Below are 25,328 nucleotides of genomic sequence, written 5' to 3'. Positions count from 1 at the left end.
ACTTCTTAGGGTGTGGCAAAGATCTTCGGGGTTTTTGAGTGTCGGTAAAACGGAGATGGAAGGTTCTCAAGAAGTAATGGCAAAAAATCGTTTAGATCAACTTATGTGCTTCCTTAAAAATGAAGTGGAAAATGAGCAGAGAATCGTGTTCGCAATGGAAGGGTTTGATCTGGGTGCTAACTCACGTGAAAATGTGACACGGAAGACCAAACAAAAATCGGCTGATTTAAACACAGTGCCTACCGCGATCGGATTGGTGAATAATGAACTACGAAATAAGTGCGCATTTTGTGAAGGAAAACATGACAGTGAAAAATGTTTTAAGGCTCAAAAACTGTCGCTGGATCAAAAAAGGGACTCCTTAGCCAAAATTGGGGCATGTTTTCGTTGTCTAAAAATCGGACACCAATCGCGAAAATGTCGGCAACGTTTAAAGTGTGTTTTATGTGGAAAGCCACACCTAGCCTTGATGTGTTCTGAGTTATCGAAACCAAAACAAGATCCTGGTGAAACAGCTGATAAATATAATACTGTCGGGAACAAGGTAAGCGTTGCTGGTACCGGGTCCGTAGACCAAACAATGACGAACTACTCTAATGCTCACATCGTTTTGCAAACTATNATTACTTAAATCAAAATAAACAACAATCAGGTTTTAATTTTATCTTTATTAAACCGGGATAAAAGAAATAACTTACTTTATAATATATTGTAATGTAACTTTTAAGACTCACAACGACAAAAACTATTTACTTACACTAATTATTATTAAAGGACTTAAAAACACTATTGAATTATTACTAACATAGGTGATGAATTACTCTATTTATATACAGTACTGTTAATATATCACTATTTACTGCGCTGTCAATTTATTTCTAGATTAACTTCTGAAACGGTCAATTTATTTCTATCCTTCTCTCGGCGATCGTCTTTTCTTTTAAATACTCTTTTGCTTGCTTTCGGGAACCTCCTCGAGCCATCCGGAAAAGTTTCCTTCTCTTGCACTGTTTACCTGCTTTCTCAGAACGCAGGTACGACACACACGTTTACAAATACGGCGCACATGAAGAAAGGCGACAGCGTCTAGTCGGCGAATCGATAAACCGCTCACACACACGTATGCCCGATTGCACACAAACACGCTCGTGCTCGTTACAATAGCCTTTTTTATGGTGTATACATTTAATAACCTATTTACGCTATATATACAACTATGCTTCGCAATCGCCAGCTTCTGTAGGTTATTCTCCAGAAGATGTCCGCGGAATACCATTATTGCGTCCCAAAGGTCTTTATAAGCTGGTTTATCAGAGCATCTTCCTTTAGTTACTAGGTAATAGATTTTGCGTCGTCCGTCAGGCAGGCATAACAGACTTCTTCCCTTCTGTACATGATTTTCAAGATGTTCCAAACCGCCAAATCTGCGTATTAGCTCGGACGCGATACCACGGCTCATTCTGAGATCCTTTGAAACGCAATGGCCCAGAGAATGTTTCTTAGATATAGCAAAGAGGTCTCGTCGGATTTCTTGCGTCACTCTGTTAACATAGGGGCCTTCCTTCATGAACTCTTCGAATGTGAACTCGGAAGGAATAGCTCTTAATAATCTGGCCCGCGCCTCCTCTTCATTTGCACCGGCGAATGGAGCCAAGCGACTAAAATGGACTACCGTCGGCTTCCCATTTGGAGTTTCCTTAATTCAGTAGATCACGTCGTTAATCCTCTTCAATAGGGTCCTTCTCAATTCTGTTGGAACTTAGGTGATAGTCCACAGCAACGACGAGGATTATACAACAGAACAAGATCTCCAGTTTGGTAACCACCTGCTGTAGCCTTGATACTCCTTTTTTTTTAATCCTGTCACTAGCAATTTGCGCATGCAACTTATGGAGATTTAACGTGCAACACCTTACCATCTGATGATAAATCAACACGTCAAACCACCACAGCTGAGCCGTGATGGAATGAAAAGGGCTCCCCGGGGTCTCCCCTCCGTCAGACAGATTGGTCCCGGGAAGTCACCGATGTAGTTCGGGCTGGTGCATCAGCCGTCGCCGGTGGGTCTATCCATGCCCCGCTTAGTACGTAAATGTTTGAGGTCACGGTATTGGCGTCTACCGATGACCTCGTGGTCCAGCACTCGGACCGTCAACCACTGCCCCCACGAGTCCATTCCTCAACATAGTCCCAAAACGCGCACCCTTTACTCGGTACTCTTATGCGCGTCCCGGGCTTGGTGGGCCTAATCCCATGGCACCAGGGCACACTGGTTTGCCATCCCAGCAGAGGGGCGATGCTGCACTCGCTTTACCTCGCTAGTCCTCTCCGGGTTCGTGGGGGCGATACTCTCCAAAGCAGTGATGGGTGTATGCTTGACGCAGCCAGCGCGCCAGTACACACGGTCCCATACTACCCCCGTGCTTATCACAGTTCTTTACTACTCTTAGTACTTTATACTCGCTACGGGGCTGCCGCTGCTTGCAGCCGCCGCCTTCTCTCAAAAAGCCTCCAGGCGAACTCTCTCAGGGCTTCATGGCTCTCTCTTGTTGCCAGGACTTGGCCCACATTCGGCTCTCCCGCGAGCTCCCAAAATACGCCGAGATGTAAAAGGTCTCGGATATCGTCGTAGAGCGGGCACCTGACCAGCAAGTGTTCCCAACTCTCGACGGGGTCTCCACATAAACACGCCTCACTTTCTGCCAATCCTCTCTGGTACAAGAACCCGTTCATGCTGCCATGTCCGGTGATCAAGTACCCCGCTGCCATGCTAGGATCAATCCATCCGCTCGACCTAACAGTACGAACGTCTGGAATGAAGCGGTGTGTGACTCGGCCGTTTACCGACAGGTCCCACCCGTCTTGCCACTTTCGCAACATCCTTCTCTCTAATACTTTGCGCACCCCTGTTGCCGACAGGCCGGCGATTTCATCATTGCTGACTACGTCCCCGGGTTCCATCGGTATTGCATGCCTCGCCTTGAAAGTGAGCGCCCGCCTCTCTGCCTCCAGTACCCACGGGATTTCTCCCATGAGTACCTGCATCGCCTCGGTCGAGACGGTTCGACACACCTTCAGACACGCCAGGAGTGCTACCCTCTCACATCGCCTTATTAGGTTCCTTCCCACCCCCGTACGGAGCGTCTGGTACCAAACGCTTGACCCGTACAGGGCACATGCTGTTAGGAGGCCTTTAAACACACAGCGGACTGCCCGCTTGCCCAGCCCCCACTCCGTGCGCAGGACTCTCCGCAGGGGCCCAACTACTGTCACTATCTTGCCCCTTAATGCCTCGAGGTGTGGCCGAAAAGCCAACCTCTCTCCTACGCACACACCGAGGTATTTCACGGTGCGCACATACTCCACTGTGAAGTTGCCGCTTCTCACCACTGGCGGCCGGGTATCAGCCAGCCTTCCCTTAAGCAGCATACAACACGTCTTCTGGGTCGATACGGAAACGCCAACCGTCTCTCCCCACCTCACAGCTACACCCAGAGCAGTGCTACCTCGGTGTTCGAGCTCTCTCCTGCTGCTGCCCTCGACTAAGACCAATAGATCGTCGGCAAAGGCAACAACACTCGTCCCCTCTGTCTCGTACTCTCTCAATAGGACATCCATCATCAGATTCCAGCATTCCGGACCGATGACGGAGCCTTGGGGACATCCTCTTTTGACCTGCCTACTAACCTGGGTTCGTGGTCCGTAGGCTCTCACTTCTCTATCGTGGAAGTAGCTTCGCCATAAGGCTAACTCTTCACACCCCACTCGTTGGAGCCTCGCGACAATACGGCTCCAGTGCAAGTTGTCAAACGCGCTTGCGAAGTCGATGAACAGACCTAGTACGTAACGTTTTTCGGACCTGCTCACCGTCCGCTTCACTTCATACCAGGCACTCTCGGTGCTCTGGCCAGGCTTGAAACCGAACTGCTTTTCACTTTGCTGGTTTCCCAGTTTAGCTCGCAGTCGGAAGACCATCAGTCTCTCCAGGACCTTCCCCAAGACCGGTAACAGACACACAGGCCTACTCTGATCTCTCCTAGCGCTACGCTCTTGTTTTTCCCGCGGCAGATCTTGTAGACCTGTCCCCACGGGTCGCGGTTGCCCTCTACTTTGACGAAATCCCGCCAACTCCTTTCCTTTTTGGTTCTCACTGCTTTGGCTTAGGAGCGGATGCCCTCTCTGTAGGCCCTTTGCAGGACCTCCACGTCCGGATCTCCTCTCCTTCGTGCTCTCTGGACTCGTTTCCTCCAACGCCTCAGGGCATTACTTTGGTTTCGGAGGTCGTTTGTCCACCAGGGAGGTATTGCCCTCGTAGGCTGCCTGGCTCTTCTCAATACCTGGTCATTCGCGTCCACCACCCATCCTTGCAGCCGAGCAACCATCTCGCCGAGGGGTAGCTTCTCGAAGTCAGCCATAGGACTGACCCTTTGAAGCACCGCCTCCTCCCAGTCGGCCCAACAGGCTTCCCTGATGGACCACGCTGGAAGAGCGGACGGCTCTCCGGTGGTAATGTTGGCTGCACACTCAGTGATCTCAATCAGGATGGGATTGTGATCGCTAGAGGACCAGGTTGGTTCTATTCTCCATACGACATTTCCGCGCAGCCCCCTTGCGAGGGTGACGTCAATGTCGCTCTCACCTACGGCCGTCTCGTATGTGGACGTTTCCGAACGTACGTTTAGAACCTCTAACTCATTGGCCAGGATCACCTGTTCCAGGCTCTCCCCTCTCGCAACTTTTGCACTTCGACCCGTCATGCCTTTGCTGTGCCACATATGCGACTCAGCGTTAGCGTCAAGGCCGATCAGCAGCGCTCTCCGCCTGCTTCTCTCCACGACCCGCTCGATACTCCGTATGCTGTCCTCAATATCGCCAGCGAACTGACAATATTGGGAACAGACATACAACTCACCGAACGGTCCGCTTAGATAGGCCAGCGCCTCACACCTGGTCAGGTCTTGGCTTAGGTCAACTACGTCGACCTCGGAGCTGTCTATTACCACAACCGCTTTGGGATCTTCTCCACCCTGCTTTCCCACAATCACCATTCCCGAGGGCAGTCCTCGGACGCCGCCGTCCACGGCATATGGCTCTTGTAGCAAGGCAACACCAATCCCGTTCTCACGCATTAGCACACCGACTTCGCACATGACCACATAGGATCTCCTACAGTTCAGCTGGAGAACTCTTATGGTCGTGTTCACCATCACGCGTATCGACTTGCTCTATCCTGCACTGCCATTTTGAATACAGGGCAGGATCTCGCCTTGGTCAGGTGACCGTGTGGCAATTTCCGTGCCCGACAGTTCACACAGCTAATTGGCCTGTCGCAGGCCGTTCGCTGGTGTCCCTCCTCTCCACAGCGGAAGCAAAGCGCGGAGACTGTGCTTCTGCAGGATGCTGTTTTGTGCCCGAACCCTAGGCACTTGAAACAGCGCAGTACATCATCGGTGTCCTCGACCCTACACGACTGCATGCCGAGGTACACCCTTCTCTCTCTTAGTACGGACTCTTTAACTTGAGGGGTTACCTCAAGCGTCACCCAGCACTCTTTAGTCGTGCATGCACCACTTTCACCTTTGCGTACTGCAGGAGCCTTTCTCCTACCTCGTATCGTCACCCGAGAGGCGAACTCCTCGGGTGAAACCACTCCCTCCAGGTTTTTGGCCTGGAGATCCCTAAGGATCTCCTCGTCTGTTAGGGCCGATGGGACATCCTTGATCAGGATCTTCGGCCCTATCTTTTGCGGGGTGGCGGCCGTGAGTCCCTGCTTTTGGAGCTCTTCGCTCTTTAGCAGTTCCTCTGCCTCTTCGGGGGTCTTCGTCTCAATGACGACCCCCTCCTTCACTCTTCGCAATGCACATACCCGGACACGTCCGAGTGCGCCACCCACTGCCAATACTTTGGCCTTAACCTCGTCCGCAGAGAGCTTCTTGTCGTGTGACCTCACGATCACCGCGACACCCTTCTGCTTGGAGGCAGCCTTGTTACCAGGCTTGGCCGTCTTTATAGTGCCCTTTTGTACAGGGCGGCTAGGTTTGGGAGCTTTAGCGGTGGTCGGTTTACCCGACGTTTGCTTCCCCCCTCGCACCTTGTCCGCAAACGACACCCCTGGTTGTACCACCTGGGTAGCCGCGACCGGACGCGCCGCCATCACGATCTCCTTCTCAACGAGGGCTTCTAACAAGATACCCTCGCACTCGGCNTAATTACGTTTATGATGATGATGTTAAGGTCCATTGAACATCTACCTTGTTGGCTTCGGGTCATGTTCACTGAACCTTAACAACTATCAGTATAAATTAGGATTAGTTCTCATTTAGGTTTAGTTTACTTCAGTCCCTGAAGAAGGTAACTTTGTTAGCGAAAAGTGCTTCGGACAACTACAGTGTCGTGTTTTGGCGTTGGGGTTTTGAGCAATTCTGTTTGTTTTATAAGTATTTATAAAAATATTCTACACCTTTGACTACAGCCAGCATCTCTCGCTTAGTGACACAGTAGTTTCCTTCGGCTTTTGATGAGGTCTTGCTAAAATAGCCGATTACCTTCTCTTTGCCATCTTGTAACTGCGACAGAGCGGCTCCCATTCCCACATTGCTGGCGTCGATGTCCAAAATGAACATTCCATTGGGTCGAGGATATACTAGTACGTGGGCTGTGATTAAAGCCTGCTTCAAAGTGTCACATTCCGTTTGACAATCCGAATTCCAATGAAATTTGCGGTCACTTTTGGTTAAACGTGTCAAAGCTTTGGCGATATTGGCAAATCCACAAACATAGCGACGATAACAAGTGCACAATCCCAAGAAGCTTCTTATGTCGTGGACATTTCCAGGCACTGGCTATTCCTTTACGGCTGTTATCTTCTCTGGATCCACTGCCACGCCCTTCGCTAATACAACATGTCCCAAGTAAGAAACCTCTTCGCGGAAAAGGTGGCACTTTTTCGGACTGAGTTTCAAATTGGCCTCACGTAACCGCTGGAATACCGCTTGCAAATTCTGCAGGTGTCCATTAAAGGTGCTTCCAATCACTATGATGTCATCCAAGTATACCAAGCAGGTCTTTCCAATTTTATCACTCAAGATTTTCTCCATTAACCTTTCGAACGTCGCCGGGGCATTGCATAACCCGAAAGGTATAACTGTAACCTACCATAGGCCCGTGTCTATCGAGAATGCGGTCTTTTCCTTGTCGGCTGCATCTAAAGCATTTTGTCAGTATCCGCTCTTCAAATCGAGTGTGGAAAACATTTTCTAGCCAGAAAGAATATCCAAGGTGTCATGAATCCGTGGTAGTGGATAGCTGTCTTTCTTAGTTACGTTGTTGAACTGTCGGTAATCCAGACAAAAACGGGTTGTTCCATCCTTCTTCTTTACCAGTACTACCGGTGATGTCCATGGACTTAAGGATGGCTCAATTATGCCGGTCTCCTGCATTTCGTGGATTAGTCGCTCTGCTTCTTCCTTTTTGGCCAGGAACAATCGTCTAGGTCTTTGACGAACAGGCTGCGCATTACCGGTATTGATCTTGTGTTTTACTATATTGGTCCTTCCCTTATCATTCTTGTCAGTTTCAAAGACGTCGGCAATCTGACAAAGTAGATGTTGCACTTTGCACTTCTGCTCACTGGTTAGATTCCTACAATATCTGTCCGTCACTCCACTTATTTCAACAGGTACTGTTTCAGAATTTACTTGCCGTTAACGTCGATTACTTGGGGAAGGAGTACTATTCCTATACTGCCTCCTCGTATGACCAAGTTTAGTGATGTACCAGAGGTTGAAATGACACAGATTGAATTATGTAATGAACTATCAGCACTTCTTGCTCTAAAATATGACCGCAAATTAATAATCTGTTTGTAATGTAGATTTTTAATATCAATTATTCCTCTTCCACCTAATTGTCTTTTGATTGTAAACCTTTCAACAGCAGAGTGTATGTGGTGCATGTTGTATTTGTTGCACTTAGTTCTAGTTAGCCTATTAAGTGAGTCTAAATCAGTATCAGACCAACGAATTATCCCGAAGGAGTAAGTGAGTACCGGTATGGCATATGTGTTAATAGCTTTAACTTTGTTTCTACCTGATAGAAGTGTTTTAAGTATTTTGTTTAACCTAGTTGTGTATTTGTTAGTTAATTCTGATTTAATTTTAGTATGATCTATATTTCGACTTTGATTATAGCCCAAGTACCTATAAGTTTCATGTTTATCAAGACTTTGTATTGTATCCATTTTTTGTTCTAAATTGTATGGTGGTTGCGTTTGGTGTTTTCCTTTTACAATACTGTTTATTTTACATTTATCAAGTCCAAATTTCATTCTTATATCGGTACTAAATGTTTCTGTAATTTTCAATAAATTGTTTAACTGTTGTCTGGAGGCGCCAAATAGTTTTATGTCGTCCATATATACTAAATGACTTAATATTGTTGAACTATTCCTATCAATTACATAGCCGTATTTACTTTTGTGAAGATTGTTTGACAATGGATTCAAAGCTAAGCAGAACCATAGAGGACTCAATGAATCACCTTGGAAGATACCACGTGATATAGTTATCTGTGGACTGTTGAGGTATTCAGTTTCTGTTTTAAGGTTTAGTGTTGTGCTCCATTTTTGCATTATGTGTTGTAGAAAATTAATTATTTTATCATTAATTTTATATATTTTAAGTACATGAAGTAACCAAGAGTGTGGAACACTATCATAGGCTTTTTGATAGTCAATATAGGCATAATATAAATTTCTATTTCGCCGTCTACATTGTGTGTGTACTTCTGAGTCTATCACTAACTGTTCTTTAGAACCTCTACCTCCTTTGTAGCACCCCTTCTGTTCCTCGGCCATTATTTTATTTTGAAATACATGTGTATATATCTTTTTTGTGATTATAGATGTAAGCAGTTTATATATTGTTGGTAAGCAGGTGATTGGCCGGTATTTAGCCGGGTTTGTGGTTTCATTATCTTTGGGTTTAAGATAAGTTATGCCACGTGCCAAAAAAAGTGGGGTCATTTGTGGATCCCTCATGTATGAGTTGAAAATATTAGTAAGATGTATGTGTGTAACTGTAAAAGTTTTAATCCAAAAATTGTGTAATTTATCACATCCTGGTGTTTTCCAATTGTGAGTTTTTCGGATTGCTTCTTTGACATCATCTAGCGTAATCTCTATTTCAGGCATTGGAATTACACTTCTTACTCGCTCTTCTTCCTCGCAAATCCAATTTGCGTTCTTGTTATGCTCTGCAGGTTTTGACCATATATTTGACCAAAATTCAGTAATAGCTTCAATTTTTGGGGCATCTTTGATTACAACCTGTTGACATTCAAGAGATCTGTAAAAAAGTTTTTCATTTGTATTAAATATCCTGTTATCAGTTTTCCTTTGATTAGATTTTCGATATCGTCTTAGTCTCTTAGCTTTTGCCTGTAACTTTTGTTTCATTGTGTCTATTTCTTCTTTAACTTCATCAGTACTTTTGTTGATTGGGTTTAATTGTCTACGTTTCTTTTCACTTAAGTTTCCCAANGTCTTAAATCGGCAGTTGATTGACTCAGACCTTTACTTTTACTAATAATATTTTTGTTAATTGTGAAATAAATTTGTCTTGTTGTTGAAGTGCTGCATTTTCACTACGTCCGAACTGATGTACAAGATTGGACGGGTAGTTTTTTCGAGTACACAACACTAGTACTAATAATTCTATTTCAATATTCAATTTTGAAACACCAGTCATAATAATTATATTATTGTTACCAATGCCGTGCTTAAAACAATAGTTACATTACTTACGATTGGATTTGAAGAGAAAGCATTCAGGCGTCAAGGAAACGAATTTTGAATGCAGTATGCAATTATAAGACTCCAAGAATACAATCAGTATGCATTGAGGTGCAAAAATTTTCCAACACTTTCTGAACAGTTTAGCCAGTTTCCATTCCAGGTGAAAGGAGAAAACACAAATAATAATTATCCCATGACTATGATTGCGCACGGTGGACTCCTAATTCTACCACCAAAAAGAACAGTTTAATTTATAATCCCAGGGTAGGTTTTAAACCTATCTGCAGAATATATAACAAGTCGGTAATACAAAGGAAAAATATACCACGCAGAACATTTGTATTTTGACCACCTCATCATCATAAGGTCGTCGGTTTTAAAACTGGTTGGACATGCATCTCCACTCTAAACTATCCTGAACTAATCTCCACATTTCTTTAAAACTAGAATGTTCCACATAACAGGTCAATTGAAAAGTCCCGGCCTAAAATAGTAAAACACATTTTTTTGCAAAATTCGTTTTTTTTATTCAACATAATTCCCTTCAAGGGTGATACACTGATTACAGCGATCCTCCAACTTTTCGATACCATTTTTGTAGTACGATTTGTCCTTTGCTTCAAAATAGGCCTCAGTTTCGGCGATCACCTCTTCATTCGACGAAAATTTTTTCCCAACGAGCATTCTTTTGAGATCTGAGAACAGGAAGTAGTCGCTGGGGGCCAGATCTGGAGAATACGGTGGATGCGGAAGCAATTCGAAGCCCAATTCATGAATTTTTGCCATCGTTTTCACTGACTTGTGAGACGGTGCATTGTCTTGGTGAAGCAGGACTTTCTTTTTCTGCAAATGCGGTCGTTTCTCGGCGATTTCGTCCTTCAAACGGTCCAATAACGCTATGTAATAGTCGCTGTTGATGGTCCTTCCTTTTTCAAGGTAGTCAATGAAAATTATTCCACGCGCATCCCAAAATACAGACGCCATAACCTTGCCAGCCGACTGTTGCGTTTTTGCACGCTTTGGAGCGGGTTCATCGTGTGCAGTCCACTCCGATGACTGTCGATTGGACTTCGGAGTGAAATGATGGAGCCATGTTTCATCCATTGTCACATATCGACGCAAAAACTCGGGTTTATTACGCGTGATCATCTTCAAACACTGCTCTGAATCATCAACTCGTCGTTGTTTTTGGTCAAAAGTGAGCTCGCGCGGCACCCACTTTGCACAGAGCTTTCTCATACCCAAATATTCGTGAATGATGTGATGTATACGTTCCGTTGATATCTGTAGAGTGTCTGCTATTTCATTCAATTTCAATTTACGGTCATTCAAAATCATTTTGTGGATTTTTTTAATGTTTTCGTCCGTAACAGCCTCTTTTGGGCGTCCACTGCGTTCACCGTCTTCGGTGCTCATTTCACCACGTCTAAACTTAGCATACCAATCCTTGATGGTTGATTTTCCTGGGGCAGTGTCCGGAAATTCGTTATCAAGCCAAGTTTTTGCTTCAACTGTATTTTTTCCCTTCAAAAAGCAATATTTTATCAACACGCGAAATTCCTTTTTATCCATTTTTTTCACAATAACAAAAGTTGCTTCACTAAAAATGCTATAATTCACAAACTAATGATCCGACAGCCGTCAAATTTATAGACGCGTCTTTTGAAGGTTAGGACTAACTGAAAATCATATGGATTTGGTTCTGGTGCCGCCATCTATGTGTCAGGCCGGGGACTTTTCAATTGACCCTAGTACTTAACTAATCTCTACCTACCGAAGTTAAATCGATATACTATTAGAAAAAGTTTCAATATATTGTTGAGTTACAATGAGAGGGAAGAACCTGTCGAGATCCCATATATTTTTGTAGTCATGCATTATGTACATTTTTAGTTATTAAAACTTAACGTGAATTGTAGTAGGGTTGAGTTACGGTACATAGTGCAGGGTGAAAATAATATGGCGAAACGAAACTGGCATCATGGTTTCGGGTGGTGACAGGCTGGGTTACTGGCCATCCAATAAACACTAGTATTGATCAACAAAGGAGTCGATCTATACTTTTATCAAACATGGTTTTATTTTGACGGAGTTATCGGGCATATCAGGGTGTGAAATGGATGCCCATTAAAAAGTACATTGGCCTGTTGTGAACGATAACCTCTATTATGTCAAACTATTATCTAGACCAGTACCTATATTTTGAATTGGACCTTCTTAATGGTATTGAAGAGTTCCTGAAGAACATCAAGAAGTGCTCATTGTCCAGGTTCATTTTGTAGAAGAATCCCAAACAATTATACAATACGAGGTCTATTCAAAACAAATCACGAATTTTGTTTTTTCAAAAATTATTTATTTATTCATGAATATATATTTTGTGCCCTTTTCAAAAAATATTTTATTCTGATCTTGTTCGGCTCCTCCTTCGATGCCGTCTTTATCTCCTCATTTGTAATGTAGCGTCGTCATTTTATGGGCCTCTTTAGTTTCGAGAACAAAAAATAGTCACAGCAGGGTAAATCTAGGGAATGCGGTGGGTGTGGCATTATTAGGGTGTTGTTTTTTGGCTAAAAATTCGCGCACAAATCCGGGCGTTTCTGGCGGATTGCTTCGCGCAAATTGTGCATAACTTGCAGATAATATTCCTTATTAACCGTTCTACTCTGTGGCAAGAACCACGCTCCTGCAATCGAAGAAAATGGTAAGCGAACCTTTATATTCGACCCAACTTGGAGTGCTTTTGGGATGATTGAGCTTTGGTTTCCACGTCATAACCACAAACTCATGATTCGTCACCAGTTATGACCCTCTGGAGCAAATTTAGGTCGTCGCGGACAAAGTCCAACAGCTCCTTAGCAATATTAATGCAATGCTGTTTTTGGTCAAAACTGAGCAATTTCGGTAGTAATTTCGCGACGACCCATGCCATTCCAAATCATTGGTAAAAATCGAGTGGCAGGATTCAATCGATATGTTTAGATCCTCAGCAACTTCTCTAACGGTGATTCGACGATTGGCCAATACTATTTTCTTCACTTCATCAATGTTTTCGACTGTTATTGACGTGCTCCGGTGTCTAACAAGCTCTTCTTCGTTCACGTCTTCTCGCCCCTCTCACCGTATGCATCAGACAACGTTCGGAATGCGTCCGCACATTTAATTTTGTTTTTCACACAAATTTTGATACAGATTCTTTGATACTTTTTTTGGAATAGGCAAAAATCGAAGATGAACCAAAGCACGTGCAAGCAAATCAGCTATCAAACATTAACTGAACATTCAACATGACCTAACTTGTCGATATAAATGAGAGGCATGAAAAAAACGCTTTCAAAAAATCGAAAATCGAATATACGTAACCCGCGGAAATTCAAAATTCTCGATATTTTTTGAACAGATCTCGTATATAAACCATATGTCAACCACAGTATCAATGAAGTATACCCCTTTTCAAGGGACCAACCTTGAAAAATACTGATGACAGAAGGTGCAACGTTGATGTGGGTTTTACAATCAATATACGTACTTTAAATCCCTTATTGTGGCTTAATTTCCAATTACAAATAACGAAGACTACAAACACATTATAAATCATTCGAGAGTTAATAAGTTACTTTCAAATTTCCATTTCCTTCGGTTTTAACCTGTGCGAGAAATGGACTGACCGATTGCGAGCCTTGCACAACAGCGCTTAAACTCAAGGTTGCAAGTTAATTGACTTTTTAACGAAATTAAACAAAAAACAAACGTTTCATCATCAGCTTTCATCATACTTTTTGATTTCGATTCATAATACAGACTCTGGAAGACAAGTTGAGGCCTGTATGTCTTCACAAATAATTTAATTCTTTGAGAACATTTAAAAATAACTCGTACGCAGAAAAAGTAGCGAAATGTGTACTTAGTAAATATTTATAAAACTTCAACTTAATTAATGCACTTTGTACCTGTATGCTTATATTAGTTAGCGGTTTTTATATCAGAATCAACCAGCAAACGATTTCACGCATGTGCCTATTTTTTACGTCATTTCAGTAATTATTAGTAATTTTTGTAATAATATTTTAGAGGGATTAACTATTACAACCACGACTCACCTAGCGACTAGCCGCTAATGGTAAATCTCGGAGGATAAATTTTCTGGATATGATTAATACACCCTATTCACATACTATATATTCATCATAATCATCATCATCATCATCATCACAAAATCGTCAGTCCTAAGACTGGTTGGACACGCACTTCCACTCTTTCCTATCTTTCGTATTTCCCTTAAACTAGAACATCCCACATCTTTAACCATATGCAAACAGTAATCTAATCTAGGTCTACATCTACTCCTCTTCAATCCTGTCTCTATCTTTAATGTGTTTCTGACTAGATATTCCTGCCTGAGAAGGTGTCCTACGAACTTATCTCGCCAATTTTTTTTGACTTCCATGGAGTCCTCTGTTCTCCTAACCTTTCTATCTCTTCATTTCTAACCCCTCTATCCACGGTATCCTCATCAATAGCCTGTTACAACACATTTGAAGGCTAACCCAACCTAACCTAACCTTTTCTTTTTCCCCATTCCCACCGTTTTTGTTCCGCATCCAAGCATCGGCGCGCTCCAAACACCTTTGACAATCATTTTAGAATTTTGTAAAGTGACCGTGTGCTCTTTTTTACTGAAAGCGACTCAACCCTGCGCTATACTCTGCTGTATATCCCTACTACTCTTTCCGTCCTGACCTATCTGACTTCCGAGATACCTAAAATCAGCCACTCCTAATAGTCGTCTCCTGTCTTCATATTCACTCTTTCCCTACTTTTTCTTCCCTTTCATACAATGCTGTTTTGTCAATGCCGCTTCCATTTTATTTAATCCTATCTCTAACTCCGCTAGACGCTAGTACTGCTATATCATCTGCAAATCTAAGCATACTAATATTTTGCCCCTATATATCTATTTCTACAGTTGTACTGTGTTTAATGATGTTGATCGCGTCTTCGATGTATAGATTAAAAAGTAGCAGTGAGAGTGTGCATCCCTGTCTGACTTCCTTCCTAATATTTATTTTTCTACTTTGCAGTTCCAGATCTATAACTGCTTGTTGCTCTTTATACAAAATTAAGTATCACTCTTCTATAACTGTAAGTAATTCCTACATTTTTATGTATATTTAACACCTCGTCCCATTTAACATTATCAAAAGCTTTTTTCTAAATCTACAGAGGCTATGTATACACTCTTTCCTTTTACTATCGTTTTCTGTATTATTACCTGTAAAGCTAGAGTGGCCTCCCGGGTTCCTCTATTTCTTCTAAATCCAAATTGATCTTCCCCTAATAGTTTTTCCACCCTTTTTTCTGTCCTTCTCCGTACAATTCTAGTTAAGATTTTTGACGCGTGGGAAATTAAGCTAATTGTCTCGTACCTATCCGTGCCTTTCTTTTTAGGTATGGTTACTACCATGTTCCGGTTATAATCCTCCAGGGCTTTCCCCGTCTCATAAAAGCGACTAACGAGCTTAAACATACGATCTCTAACCTCTTGTCCTGCATGTTTTAGAATTTCTACCTGTATCCCATCTATACCTGGTGCCTTATTATTTTTTAATGCTAAATGGAACTCTTTTCTCATTATGGGATAACCTAGCTCATCTATCTCCACACTATCTTCCTTCTCTAATATACAGATATTAACGATATTTTATGACAAAATTGGCAAAAGACAAACACATTTGCTTTTAGAAACGGCCGTGTACCCCCTGACCTTCTGCACCAGTCGCAACTAATGCATAATATAACTAATAAATGTAGTTTGCAGAAAATTACTCACCGTGGCATAATTTCTGTTTTAAGGTTGCGACTAATACGATTAAGACAGTAGCCTTTGGCGTTTTATTGTTATTAGTTAGGTACTTAAATAGATAATTACTACATAAACCGTTACATTCATTAACAACTCCATCGAATAGAATATATATTTTACATCCTTTTTGTAGATAACTCCCTTACCCTTCTGGCAGCATTACCGACCAGAACCGTCATCGGTTTGCTTTCACTTCATTACAAAAACAAAAAACCTGAAAATTAATTAATGTAAATGTTCGAAAAAAGATGGAAGGTCTTTAGCCAATGTAAAATTATAATTTATTACGAATTCAATAAACCACTTTAACTTACGCGGGTCATCGCATAGCAGTCCGAAACGGCATTTAGCAGGCAGACACATAGCAAAAAACTTGAAACAAATACCGAAGTTACTGTTTTGCATAAAGAAAAGAAGGCAAATGGTAACTCACAGGGGGAAGTGCATTCCCCATCCAGACCTTTAATAAAAACCCCATCTCTCCATATTAAATCTATATATACAAAAGAAAGTCGTCTTAGTTACACCATTTATAACTCAAGAACGGCTGAACCGATTTGGCTGAAAATTGGTGAGGAGGTAGCTTACAACCGGGAGAAGGACATAGAATGCTTTTTATCATGTTCCACGAGAACTGACATGGAATGACAAAACGCAACTGACAGCTAAACGTAATGTTGTCTATGTTAAGAATGGTGTTTTATTTATAGTCAGATTTACCTGAAACTAGGCTTTAATGCATACATACCTATTTCAACATTTTACAAAATTCTACCTCTTTGGGAAACGGAAAGGGGTTTGCTAAGATTGCATGTTTGTTTTTTGTTTTACTTGAAACTGATTAAAAAATTAAAAAACTCAATCTCTGTTGGGGGTGTTGAGTGGTGAAAAGGAGTTGCAATGTTTAAATGGAGCATATATTATTTGTGGTCAGATTTACTTGAAACATAGTCTTAATGGTCTCTCATTTAATCTCTGAAAAACCTATCTCGACATTTTAAAAGGTGTTGCAATTTTTGTTTGGGGCATACTTTGTTTGTGGTTGAATTTACTTGAAACTTGGTATATATGCTGTTTGATATTATTAATCAAATGAAAAGAGGTTTCAACGTTTCCATGGGGTATATTTTATTTTACTCCGATTTACTCAAAGGTTTCTCATTGTTGAAATTAAGTAAATACGTGTTTTGGCAATCATTAAAAATCAACCCTTAAGGATGAAATGTTGTTGCTACGTTTGTATTTGAAATCTAACATAAAATTAAGACGTTGTGAGGGTGAATCGGGAGTTAAAAGGTTTTATGGAGAAACAATACTAATTTCTGCGAGCGAAGCCGCGGGGAAAAGCTAGTATATATAAAAAACCATAATCTTCAGAAATGATTTGGTGTGAGAACAGCAAATCATGTCAACCGGGCATGTAGGGCCCCTCTCCTACATGTCTCTGCTCCGGAGGAACCACATCCTCAGAGAGGACGGGATTTAGCGCCGGGGGGTTGCACCACACAGATGCATAAATTACCACACAGGTAAAACAACGCAATTGCACCACACAGGTGCTAAACAGAGGTGTACACTTACAGTATATGCAAAACAGTTCTGCACACAGGCTTGGCCAAAACAATACTGACTCAAAATAAGACAAAATATATCCGTGCCTGCCCGGTTACTTACCTCATTAAAGGAATAATTAATAGATGAACCCAATATTCATTACTATTGTATCTTTTCCTATTCGTCTTGTCCCATTTAACTTTGCAAAAGCTTTTTCTAAATCTACGACCCCTATGTACGCACACTTTCCTTTTTCTGTCGCTTTCTCTATTATTACCCTTATTAATGCCCTCCCGCGTACTTCTATTTGTTCTTCAATAATAAAATTATAATAAACCCTGGTTTTTTTTACGACTTCACTCTGAGTGTTCTTCTTACGAATGCTTTCAGAGAGATTGCAGCTCCACGCGTCGTGTAACTTAAGACTTAATATAACAATGTCATTTTTCTTTTAAAACTGATAAATAGTGACGTGTGCTCAAGTATATAGGAGCCAGGAAAGAACACATTTTACGTAGAAAGAAAAATTAACGGCTAATAGTTATAAAAAAATGTACTTACAATAACTGGTATGTGATTGAAGAGGTAACACACGGTTAAAACAGGATACATGGTTTGCAATCCGGTTCCATCAGGATCCTCTTCTTTCAACCGCTGTCCATGTTCATTCAAACACGGCCTCCTACTATTCGAAGAGCTCACTGTAGCAGAAGGATCACTGGACCAACCAATATTGGAATTCGACACTTGCCCGTTGCTATGGTTTTCACAACAATTTCCGTAACCGTCAATGTTGCACCCCTTGTGAATGGTATAAGTGTCATAAGTGCCTTTGCCACCTTGCAAGTTTTCGTTAACATTGACCATACTGGCCAAGCTAAGGTCACTAAGGTCCGATGCCGATTTTTTTAAGTAGCTAAAGTTCTTTCGTCGTACCCTCACCACAATAATCAGGATCCAAATAAGGCAACTACCAGAAACCACGGTCAAAAATACGTGCAACGTTAAAATGAACACGCTGTATTTAACGTCTAATTGAAATGGCATGAAAAGACACTGCGTGTAAACATTTTGATAGGCATCTTTTAAAAAATCGAACCCCGTGTTGGTAGCATTGTGAGAAGATGGAGGAATCTCTTGAGCCAAGATGGCGGCTACACCTACGCAAGCGCAGAGAGTAGTGAGGCAGAACATGTGATAGACGATGTGAGTGCGCATCAGGTACTGTCGAATACTCAGTTGTTTAGTTTCTAGTTTTGTAGAGAAAAGAGCTATCACTGCTAATGTTGTCAAAGAGCTCGCTTGGAATGTGTGGACGCTGTTAAAAATCCACACGGTGCCACTGCAGACCTGAAAGAACAAGAAAGGTAACAAAACTGTATTCAGAAATCTGTATGTGCGTATATGCTACACTTTTAAATATCGACTGCTAAATAACCTGACTAAGTACGAAAAACATCCAAAATTTAATAAAATAATTCGAAGTGACCAGTATTCGGTCGAAACTGCCTGACGCGGATCGCGATTTCGATCTTTTTTGGATCTTATCACCGCGTCGCAGGCAGCTCCGACAGAACACAGACTAACTTTTACCTGCTGTCTTAACAGTGCGTTTACAGAATACAGACGACTTCGACTTGTTTTATTTGATTATGGTAACGTGCCTATCACGTTGAGGTTGGCTACGCCGGGATTAGTTTTCAGCAAGTAGATATCCACACAAGTGGACCTTGTTGGAGCATACGTATTCCTAAAATGCAGCATCGTGCTACAGATGGCGTTTACTGCGCCATTTGACAGCAGGTAAAAGTTGGTCTGTGTTCTGTCGGAGCTGCCTGTGACGCGCTGATGAGATCCAAAAAAGATAGAAATCGCGATCCGTGACTGGCAGTTTCGACAGAATACAAACCGCTTCGAATTATTTTATTCGATTATGGTAACGTGCCTATCACGTTGAGGTTGGCTACATCGGGATTCGTTTTCAGCAAGTAGATATCCACACAAGTGGACCTTGTTGGAGCATACGTAATCCTAAAATGCAGCATCGTGCTACAGGTGGCGTTTACTGCGCCATTTGTGCTATTTTCTTCCAAAATTTACTTTTTTGTAGTCCCATTGATTGAATCGATCGGGCTCAATTTAATGAAATTTCTTCCAATTCATGTTGACGTTAATTAACATCTATTGCTATTCTATAATTACATTAGAAACCATGCAGTAGCAATATTTTCTCGGAGTCTTCCCGAAATTTACAGTAAAACCATCTCCCGTCAACGCCCGTCGCGTCCTCAGTCACATCTCCTACCCGCGCTAGGTTCCGTTGCGTCTCACTCTTCCTTGCAATATTTTTCGCGAACGCGTTTGGACGTGTTTTTATTGTATTTATGGATTACTCGCGTTTCAATTTTACTCCTCCTTTTGAAAAAACGATTTTTCTAAACTCCTTTTGCAAGTGCGATTGACTTTCAGTGAAAAACACTAATGGGTAAATCAATCACAAGCGGAGGGTTAGTCAAACCCAAGGCCAGGTTATTAAGGCCTTAAATCAAACCACAACCGTCTCCAAAAGTAAGTCGCTTGATTGAAAAGGGGTGAGAAGATAATAACACTAGAGCATACCGGCCTCAAGGATACTGAAATAACAACACCTTTTTGCAATGATCTCAGTCTTCGGAATTTATTACAAAACACCCTTCTGCTTAACAGGGATCCAGTTGATCCCAAGCAAAAATTATGTAGACACAGTTATTACACCCAAGACTAAATGGAGCCATATGAAAAATAAAATTGAAGCAACGTTAATATATTCAGACTTAATTCTCCAACGTTTTTAATTGAAAACGTCAGTGGGTGGATAATACAACAGCAATACGATATATAATAAACAGATCAATCGACTTACCTTAAGGAAAATTGATCTATATTATAGGAGTATTGCATTTCGAAGAATTACAACACACCCTTCAAATCAAAATATATTCCTCTTGTAAATATTAATCTGAAAATTCATTACTAATTTTTATCCACTCATTAATTTGAGGTAATTTATCATCACCATCATCATAAGGCCATCAGTCCTAAAACTGATTGGACACGCACCTCTACTCCTTCCTATCCTAAGCGCATTTCCCACATCCTTAACTATTTGCGAACAGAAATCTAATCTAGGTCTATCTCTACTCGTCTTATACCAGAGAAAGTGTCCTACTAACCTATATCGCCTATTTTTTACTGACTTTCATAGAATCTTCTGTTCTCCTAGTCCTTCTAATACCTCTTCATTTCTAACCTTCTCTATCCACGGTATCCTCATCATTCACCGGTAACACCACATTTCGAACGCTTCTAACTTTATTTGTCGAATTTTAAATTAATCGTTCGCGAGCATAGAAGTGACTTCTTTTTATTGAACTCGACCCTGTACTATCCTCTCTTTTATAACCCTACTACTCTTTTCGTCCTGACCTATCCGACTTCCTAGATACCTAAAGTGGCTGCATCTTCTAATTTTTCGTCTCCTATCTTATATTTGCTTTTTCCCTACTTCTCTTGCATACTAGTATTTTTGTTTTACTTTAATTTATTTTCATATANTTTTATAACCCTACTACTCTTTTCGTCCTGACCTATCCGACTTCCTAGATACCTAAAGTGGCTGCATCTTCTAATTTTTCGTCTCCTATCTTATATTTGCTTTTTCCCTACTTCTCTTGCATACTAGTATTTTTGTTTTACTTTAATTTATTTTCATATAATACTGTTTTATCAATACCTCTTTCATTTTATTTAAAACTATCTCTAACTCCTCCTTGCTAGTTGCTAATACTGCTATATCATCTGCAAATCTAAGCATACTAATCTTTTGCCCCTGTATATCTATCCCTACAGTTGTATTGTCTTTAACGATGTTGATCGCGTCTCCGATGTATAGATTAAAAAGCATCGATGACAGTGTGCATCCTGACTCACTTCCTAATATTAAAAATGAATTTTCACATTAATATTTAGTATGTATTAACCTCTAGGAAATGTAATGTGTTTCTTTTATAAGTAAGTACTTATTAAGGATAAATAATTTCCTACCTCCATGCTCATATTAGCCTGCCTGACCACCAACCAGGACGTGTACACTACAGAGGCCACGTTTCTAAGAATACTTTGTACAATTATGGAGACAATCACTATATCGTACGGTCCCCATTTTCTTCGATTTTTGTGAAAAATGGCAATCGTCCATATCAGAATAAACGTCACAATCGGTACCCCTATTAAAATGGCCAGTTTTTCATCAGAATACTTTAACATGATGAGGAAATCTGAAAAGATAGAAAAGAAAAAGTTAGTTCAATCGATTTAATTAATTAGCCAATCTTCAAACCTTAAAGACAAGAAAAGTCTACCTTTTTGGATATATAGGAATCACTAATTTTATTAGTTAAAAATAATGCATCCCTACTAGAATTTTGAGGAGGGTGCAGGTTGGGTCTCTAAGTGGGGAGCCACACTACCTCTTGTGGGCCCCATGAGATTGGACCCTAGGGCAAAGAAGGGGCATTTAACGCCTTGTCGCATTTGCGCATCATCAGGAATGCCGCATGTGTTCCCGCGGGGAAACATTATTGCTATTGCCATAAAATACTTTTGGAAAAAATAATTTTATTATTAATGAAAAAAATACAAAATTGAATAAGAAATATACTTTCCCAATGAGAAACTGTTCATTTTTACATATGTAGAAAAGGTATAACATATATTATTTNGTTTTACTTTTATTTATTTTCATATAATACTGTTTTATCAATACCTCTTCCATTTTATTTAAAGCTATCTCTAACTCCTCCTTGCTAGTTGCTAATACTGCTATATCATCTGCAAATCTAAGCATACTAATCTTTTGCCCCTGTATATCTATCCCTACAGTTGTATTGTCTTTAACGATGTTGATCGCGTCTCCGATGTATAGATTAAAAAGCATCGATGACAGTGTGCATCCTGACTCACTTCCTAATATTAAAAATGAATTTTCACATTAATATTTAGTATGTATTAACCTCTAGGAAATGTAATGTGTTTCTTTTATAAGTAAGTACTTATTAAGGATAAATAATTTCCTACCTCCATGCTCATATTAGCCTGCCTGACCACCAACCAGGACGTGTACACTACAGAGGCCACGTTTCTAAGAATACTTTGTACAATTATGGAGACAATCACTATATCGTACGGTCCCCATTTTCTTCGATTTTTGTGAAAAATGGCAATCGTCCATATCAGAATAAACGTCACAATCGGTACCCCTATTAAAATGGCCAGTTTTTCATCAGAATACTTTAACATGATGAGGAAATCTGAAAAGATAGAAAAGAAAAAGTTAGTTCAATCGATTTAATTAATTAGCCAATCTTCAAACCTTAAAGACAAGAAAAGTCTACCTTTTTGGATATATAGGAATCACTAATTTTATTAGTTAAAAATAATGCATCCCTACTAGAATTTTGAGGAGGGTGCAGGTTGGGTCTCTAAGTGGGGAGCCACACTACCTCTTGTGGGCCCCATGAGATTGGACCCTAGGGCAAAGAAGGGGCATTTAACGCCTTGTCGCATTTGCGCATCATCAGGAATGCCGCATGTGTTCCCGCGGGGAAACATTATTGCTATTGCCATAAAATACTTTTGGAAAAAATAATTTTATTATTAATGAAAAAAATACAAAATTGAATAAGAAATATACTTTCCCAATGAGAAACTGTTCATTTTTACATATGTAGAAAAGGTATAACATATATTATTTCATTACTTTCGACACTAACATTAAGATAAACCATTTTTTTATTAATATCTATGATTAGCGATATTTTCATTATTTGCAGAAACTATAGGTAAATTTCTAAATATTTAACATCGCATGGATACGTATAAAGAGATTTTGTTTTTCGTAGTAGTTTTCCACAAATTTCAATACAATTTATATCTCCAAGAATATACGAGGGCGGTTCAATAAGTACCCGTGCTTGAAGACTGAGGGAAATTGGTGTTGTCATCGTGTGCTGCCATCTATCAAACCACACCAAAACGAATTTCAGACTGATTGATAGGTTAGTTTGGATTACGCAGCCATTCGACTGAGACGTGTTTCGTTATTTTCGCTAAGATGGAAAAAGAGCAGTATCGTTCGGTAACTCGCTTTTTGTTTTTGGATGGGAAAAAATGCGAGGAGATGAAAACAAAGTTGGATACTGTTTATGGAGACATTTCGCCATCTACGACCACAGTTAGATATTGCTTCAACGAATTTAAACGTGGGCAAAGATCCGTTTTTGATAGGAGCGACCAGGAAGCCTGGCAAACGTTGTTACCGAGGAAATCATTTTACGGATTTTTTAGGAAAAGGAAGAACGATCACTGGACAATACTACAGTGAGTTATTGGACCGCTTCGACAAAAAATTGAAGGAGACACGGACGCATTTGACGAAAAAGAAGGTGCGTTTTCAACACGATAACGCACCGGCACATTCATCAGGAGTTGTTGCCGCCAAAATGCATGAATTACGTTATGAATTTGCTGCCGCACACCCCGTACTCACTCGATTTGACTCCCTGCGACTTCATCTTGTTCCCTACCATGAAGAAATGACTAGCGAGAAAGAAATTTAGCTCAAACGAGGAAGTCATCGCCGAGACAGGGGGGATTTTGGAGAGTTCGACAAATCTTATTTTTTGGAGGGGTAAAAAAAATGGCAGGGTCGTTGGGAGAAGTGTATCTTTCTAAAAGGGGACTATGTTGAAAAATAAAAAAAAAATTTTAAAAAAAAGGTGTCTTCATTTCTAACACGGGTACTTATTCAACCGCCCTCGTATACAAATATCACTTATTTGCAAAATTTATTTGCTCTTAAGTATGATTGTGTTATTGGGCTGTTTTGTAGTCAATAATACTTTAAATTTTAATCGTTTTACTATTGTTCGACCTGATGAATCTCGTTTCAGTTGTCTTATAATACTATTAGGAAATATTTCGTTGTAAATGTGAAAGATTTCATTGAAACGACAACATAACTGGGCAAGGCGATTGCTACTATTTTTTATAAGTTTTTTCATTTTACCGAGAGCATTTTCAAACGGATTTGCCTCATAAGGTAGATTTAATTGTAAGTTTACACATGTGTTAGGTTTACCCCATAAGACCCCTATGAAAAGGCAATCCTCATTTTAATATCTCTACTTTTTTTGGTGGGATTTTCATGAGAAATCTACGGGGAAACGCCTATATCTGCATGCCTCTAATTAGCTATATGTGGTCCGCACTCTACATGTGGCACGCCCCTTATAAAATCTAGTCGGGTCTAGTAAGGAAGAGTTACAGATATAGCTGTAAAAAGGAAACAGTATTGATAGGTATGGTACGAAAATATATAAAAGTAAAGCAAAAATATTGTTTGGAAAAGAGAGAAGGTAGTGAATGATTTAATATAAAAACTAGAAGAAGTTGCTGATTTTTAATGTCTAGGACGTCAGATAATATAGGATTAATAACAATTCTGTTATATTCCAATGGAATATCTGCAGCGGAAATTACCAACGACGTTAATTTATGAGGCATCTCTTCAAGGATTTTCACTTTAAAAATAGCGTATTTTTGTTTATTGAACACCTTACAGCAACAAGCTCGTATTATTGGTTTAATTATATTACCTACTTAGGTCAAATTGTATTTGTATATGTAAATTATATTTGTTGTGCAAATCCTCAACTTATACTTAATTATGCGTTGCACTTAGTGCATAAAAGATGAAATACTTAATAAGGATGTCGTAAAGTTTGCAACGTTTTTACTTTATGGCTTTCATATGAATTATTCTTTGTTTTGGGTTTGTCTATTATGGCTACATAATACTCATTTTTATGATAAATATTTGAAAGATATAGGCGTAATTTGTCAACATGTTTTTATACGAATACCTGCGTATTACATGTGTCAAACTTCTGCAGATATTGCCGTAAGCTGTAATCATCAAGAACCACCCCAAAAACAAAAGATCCGCAATACATATGAAATAATTAATGTATATTTTATGTATAACTATCCAGTAAAATAAAATAAGGGCAAGTGTGATTA

The 25,328-nt window shown here is 40.5% G+C and overlaps 1 protein-coding gene across 1 annotated transcript; it reads right to left on the bottom strand.

Moving 5' to 3' along the window:
- Positions 1-5,307: 5,307 nt before the first annotated feature.
- On the bottom strand, positions 5,308-21,531 carry LOC112904284. Its single transcript, XM_025973927.1, has 4 exons — positions 21,294-21,531; positions 17,772-18,560; positions 5,444-6,199; positions 5,308-5,400 (listed from the first exon to the last, which is right to left on the bottom strand). The coding sequence occupies exons 1-4, from the start codon at positions 21,513-21,515 to the stop codon at positions 5,308-5,310; spliced, it is 1,860 nt and encodes a 619-aa protein (XP_025829712.1). The 5' UTR covers positions 21,516-21,531.
- Positions 21,532-25,328: the final 3,797 nt, after the last annotated feature.

This window comes from Agrilus planipennis, unplaced genomic scaffold, assembly GCF_000699045.2.
Source record: "Agrilus planipennis isolate EAB-ADULT unplaced genomic scaffold, Apla_2.0 scaffold30, whole genome shotgun sequence".
NCBI lineage: Eukaryota > Metazoa > Arthropoda > Insecta > Coleoptera > Buprestidae > Agrilus > Agrilus planipennis.
This window is presented reverse-complemented; position numbering and strand designations above follow the sequence as displayed.

Coding starts and splice junctions, on each gene's coding strand:
- LOC112904284 (XM_025973927.1), bottom strand. CDS start 21,515: ATGTTAAAGTATTCTGATGAAAAACTGGCCATTTTAATAGGGGTACCG. Junction 18,561..21,293: donor AGGCTAATATGAGCATGGAG/GTAGGAAATTAT, acceptor TTGTTCTTTCAG/GTCTGCAGTGGCACCGTGTG. Junction 5,401..5,443: donor GGGTCGAGGACACCGATGAT/GTACTGCGCTGT, acceptor GGCACAAAACAG/CATCCTGCAGAAGCACAGTC.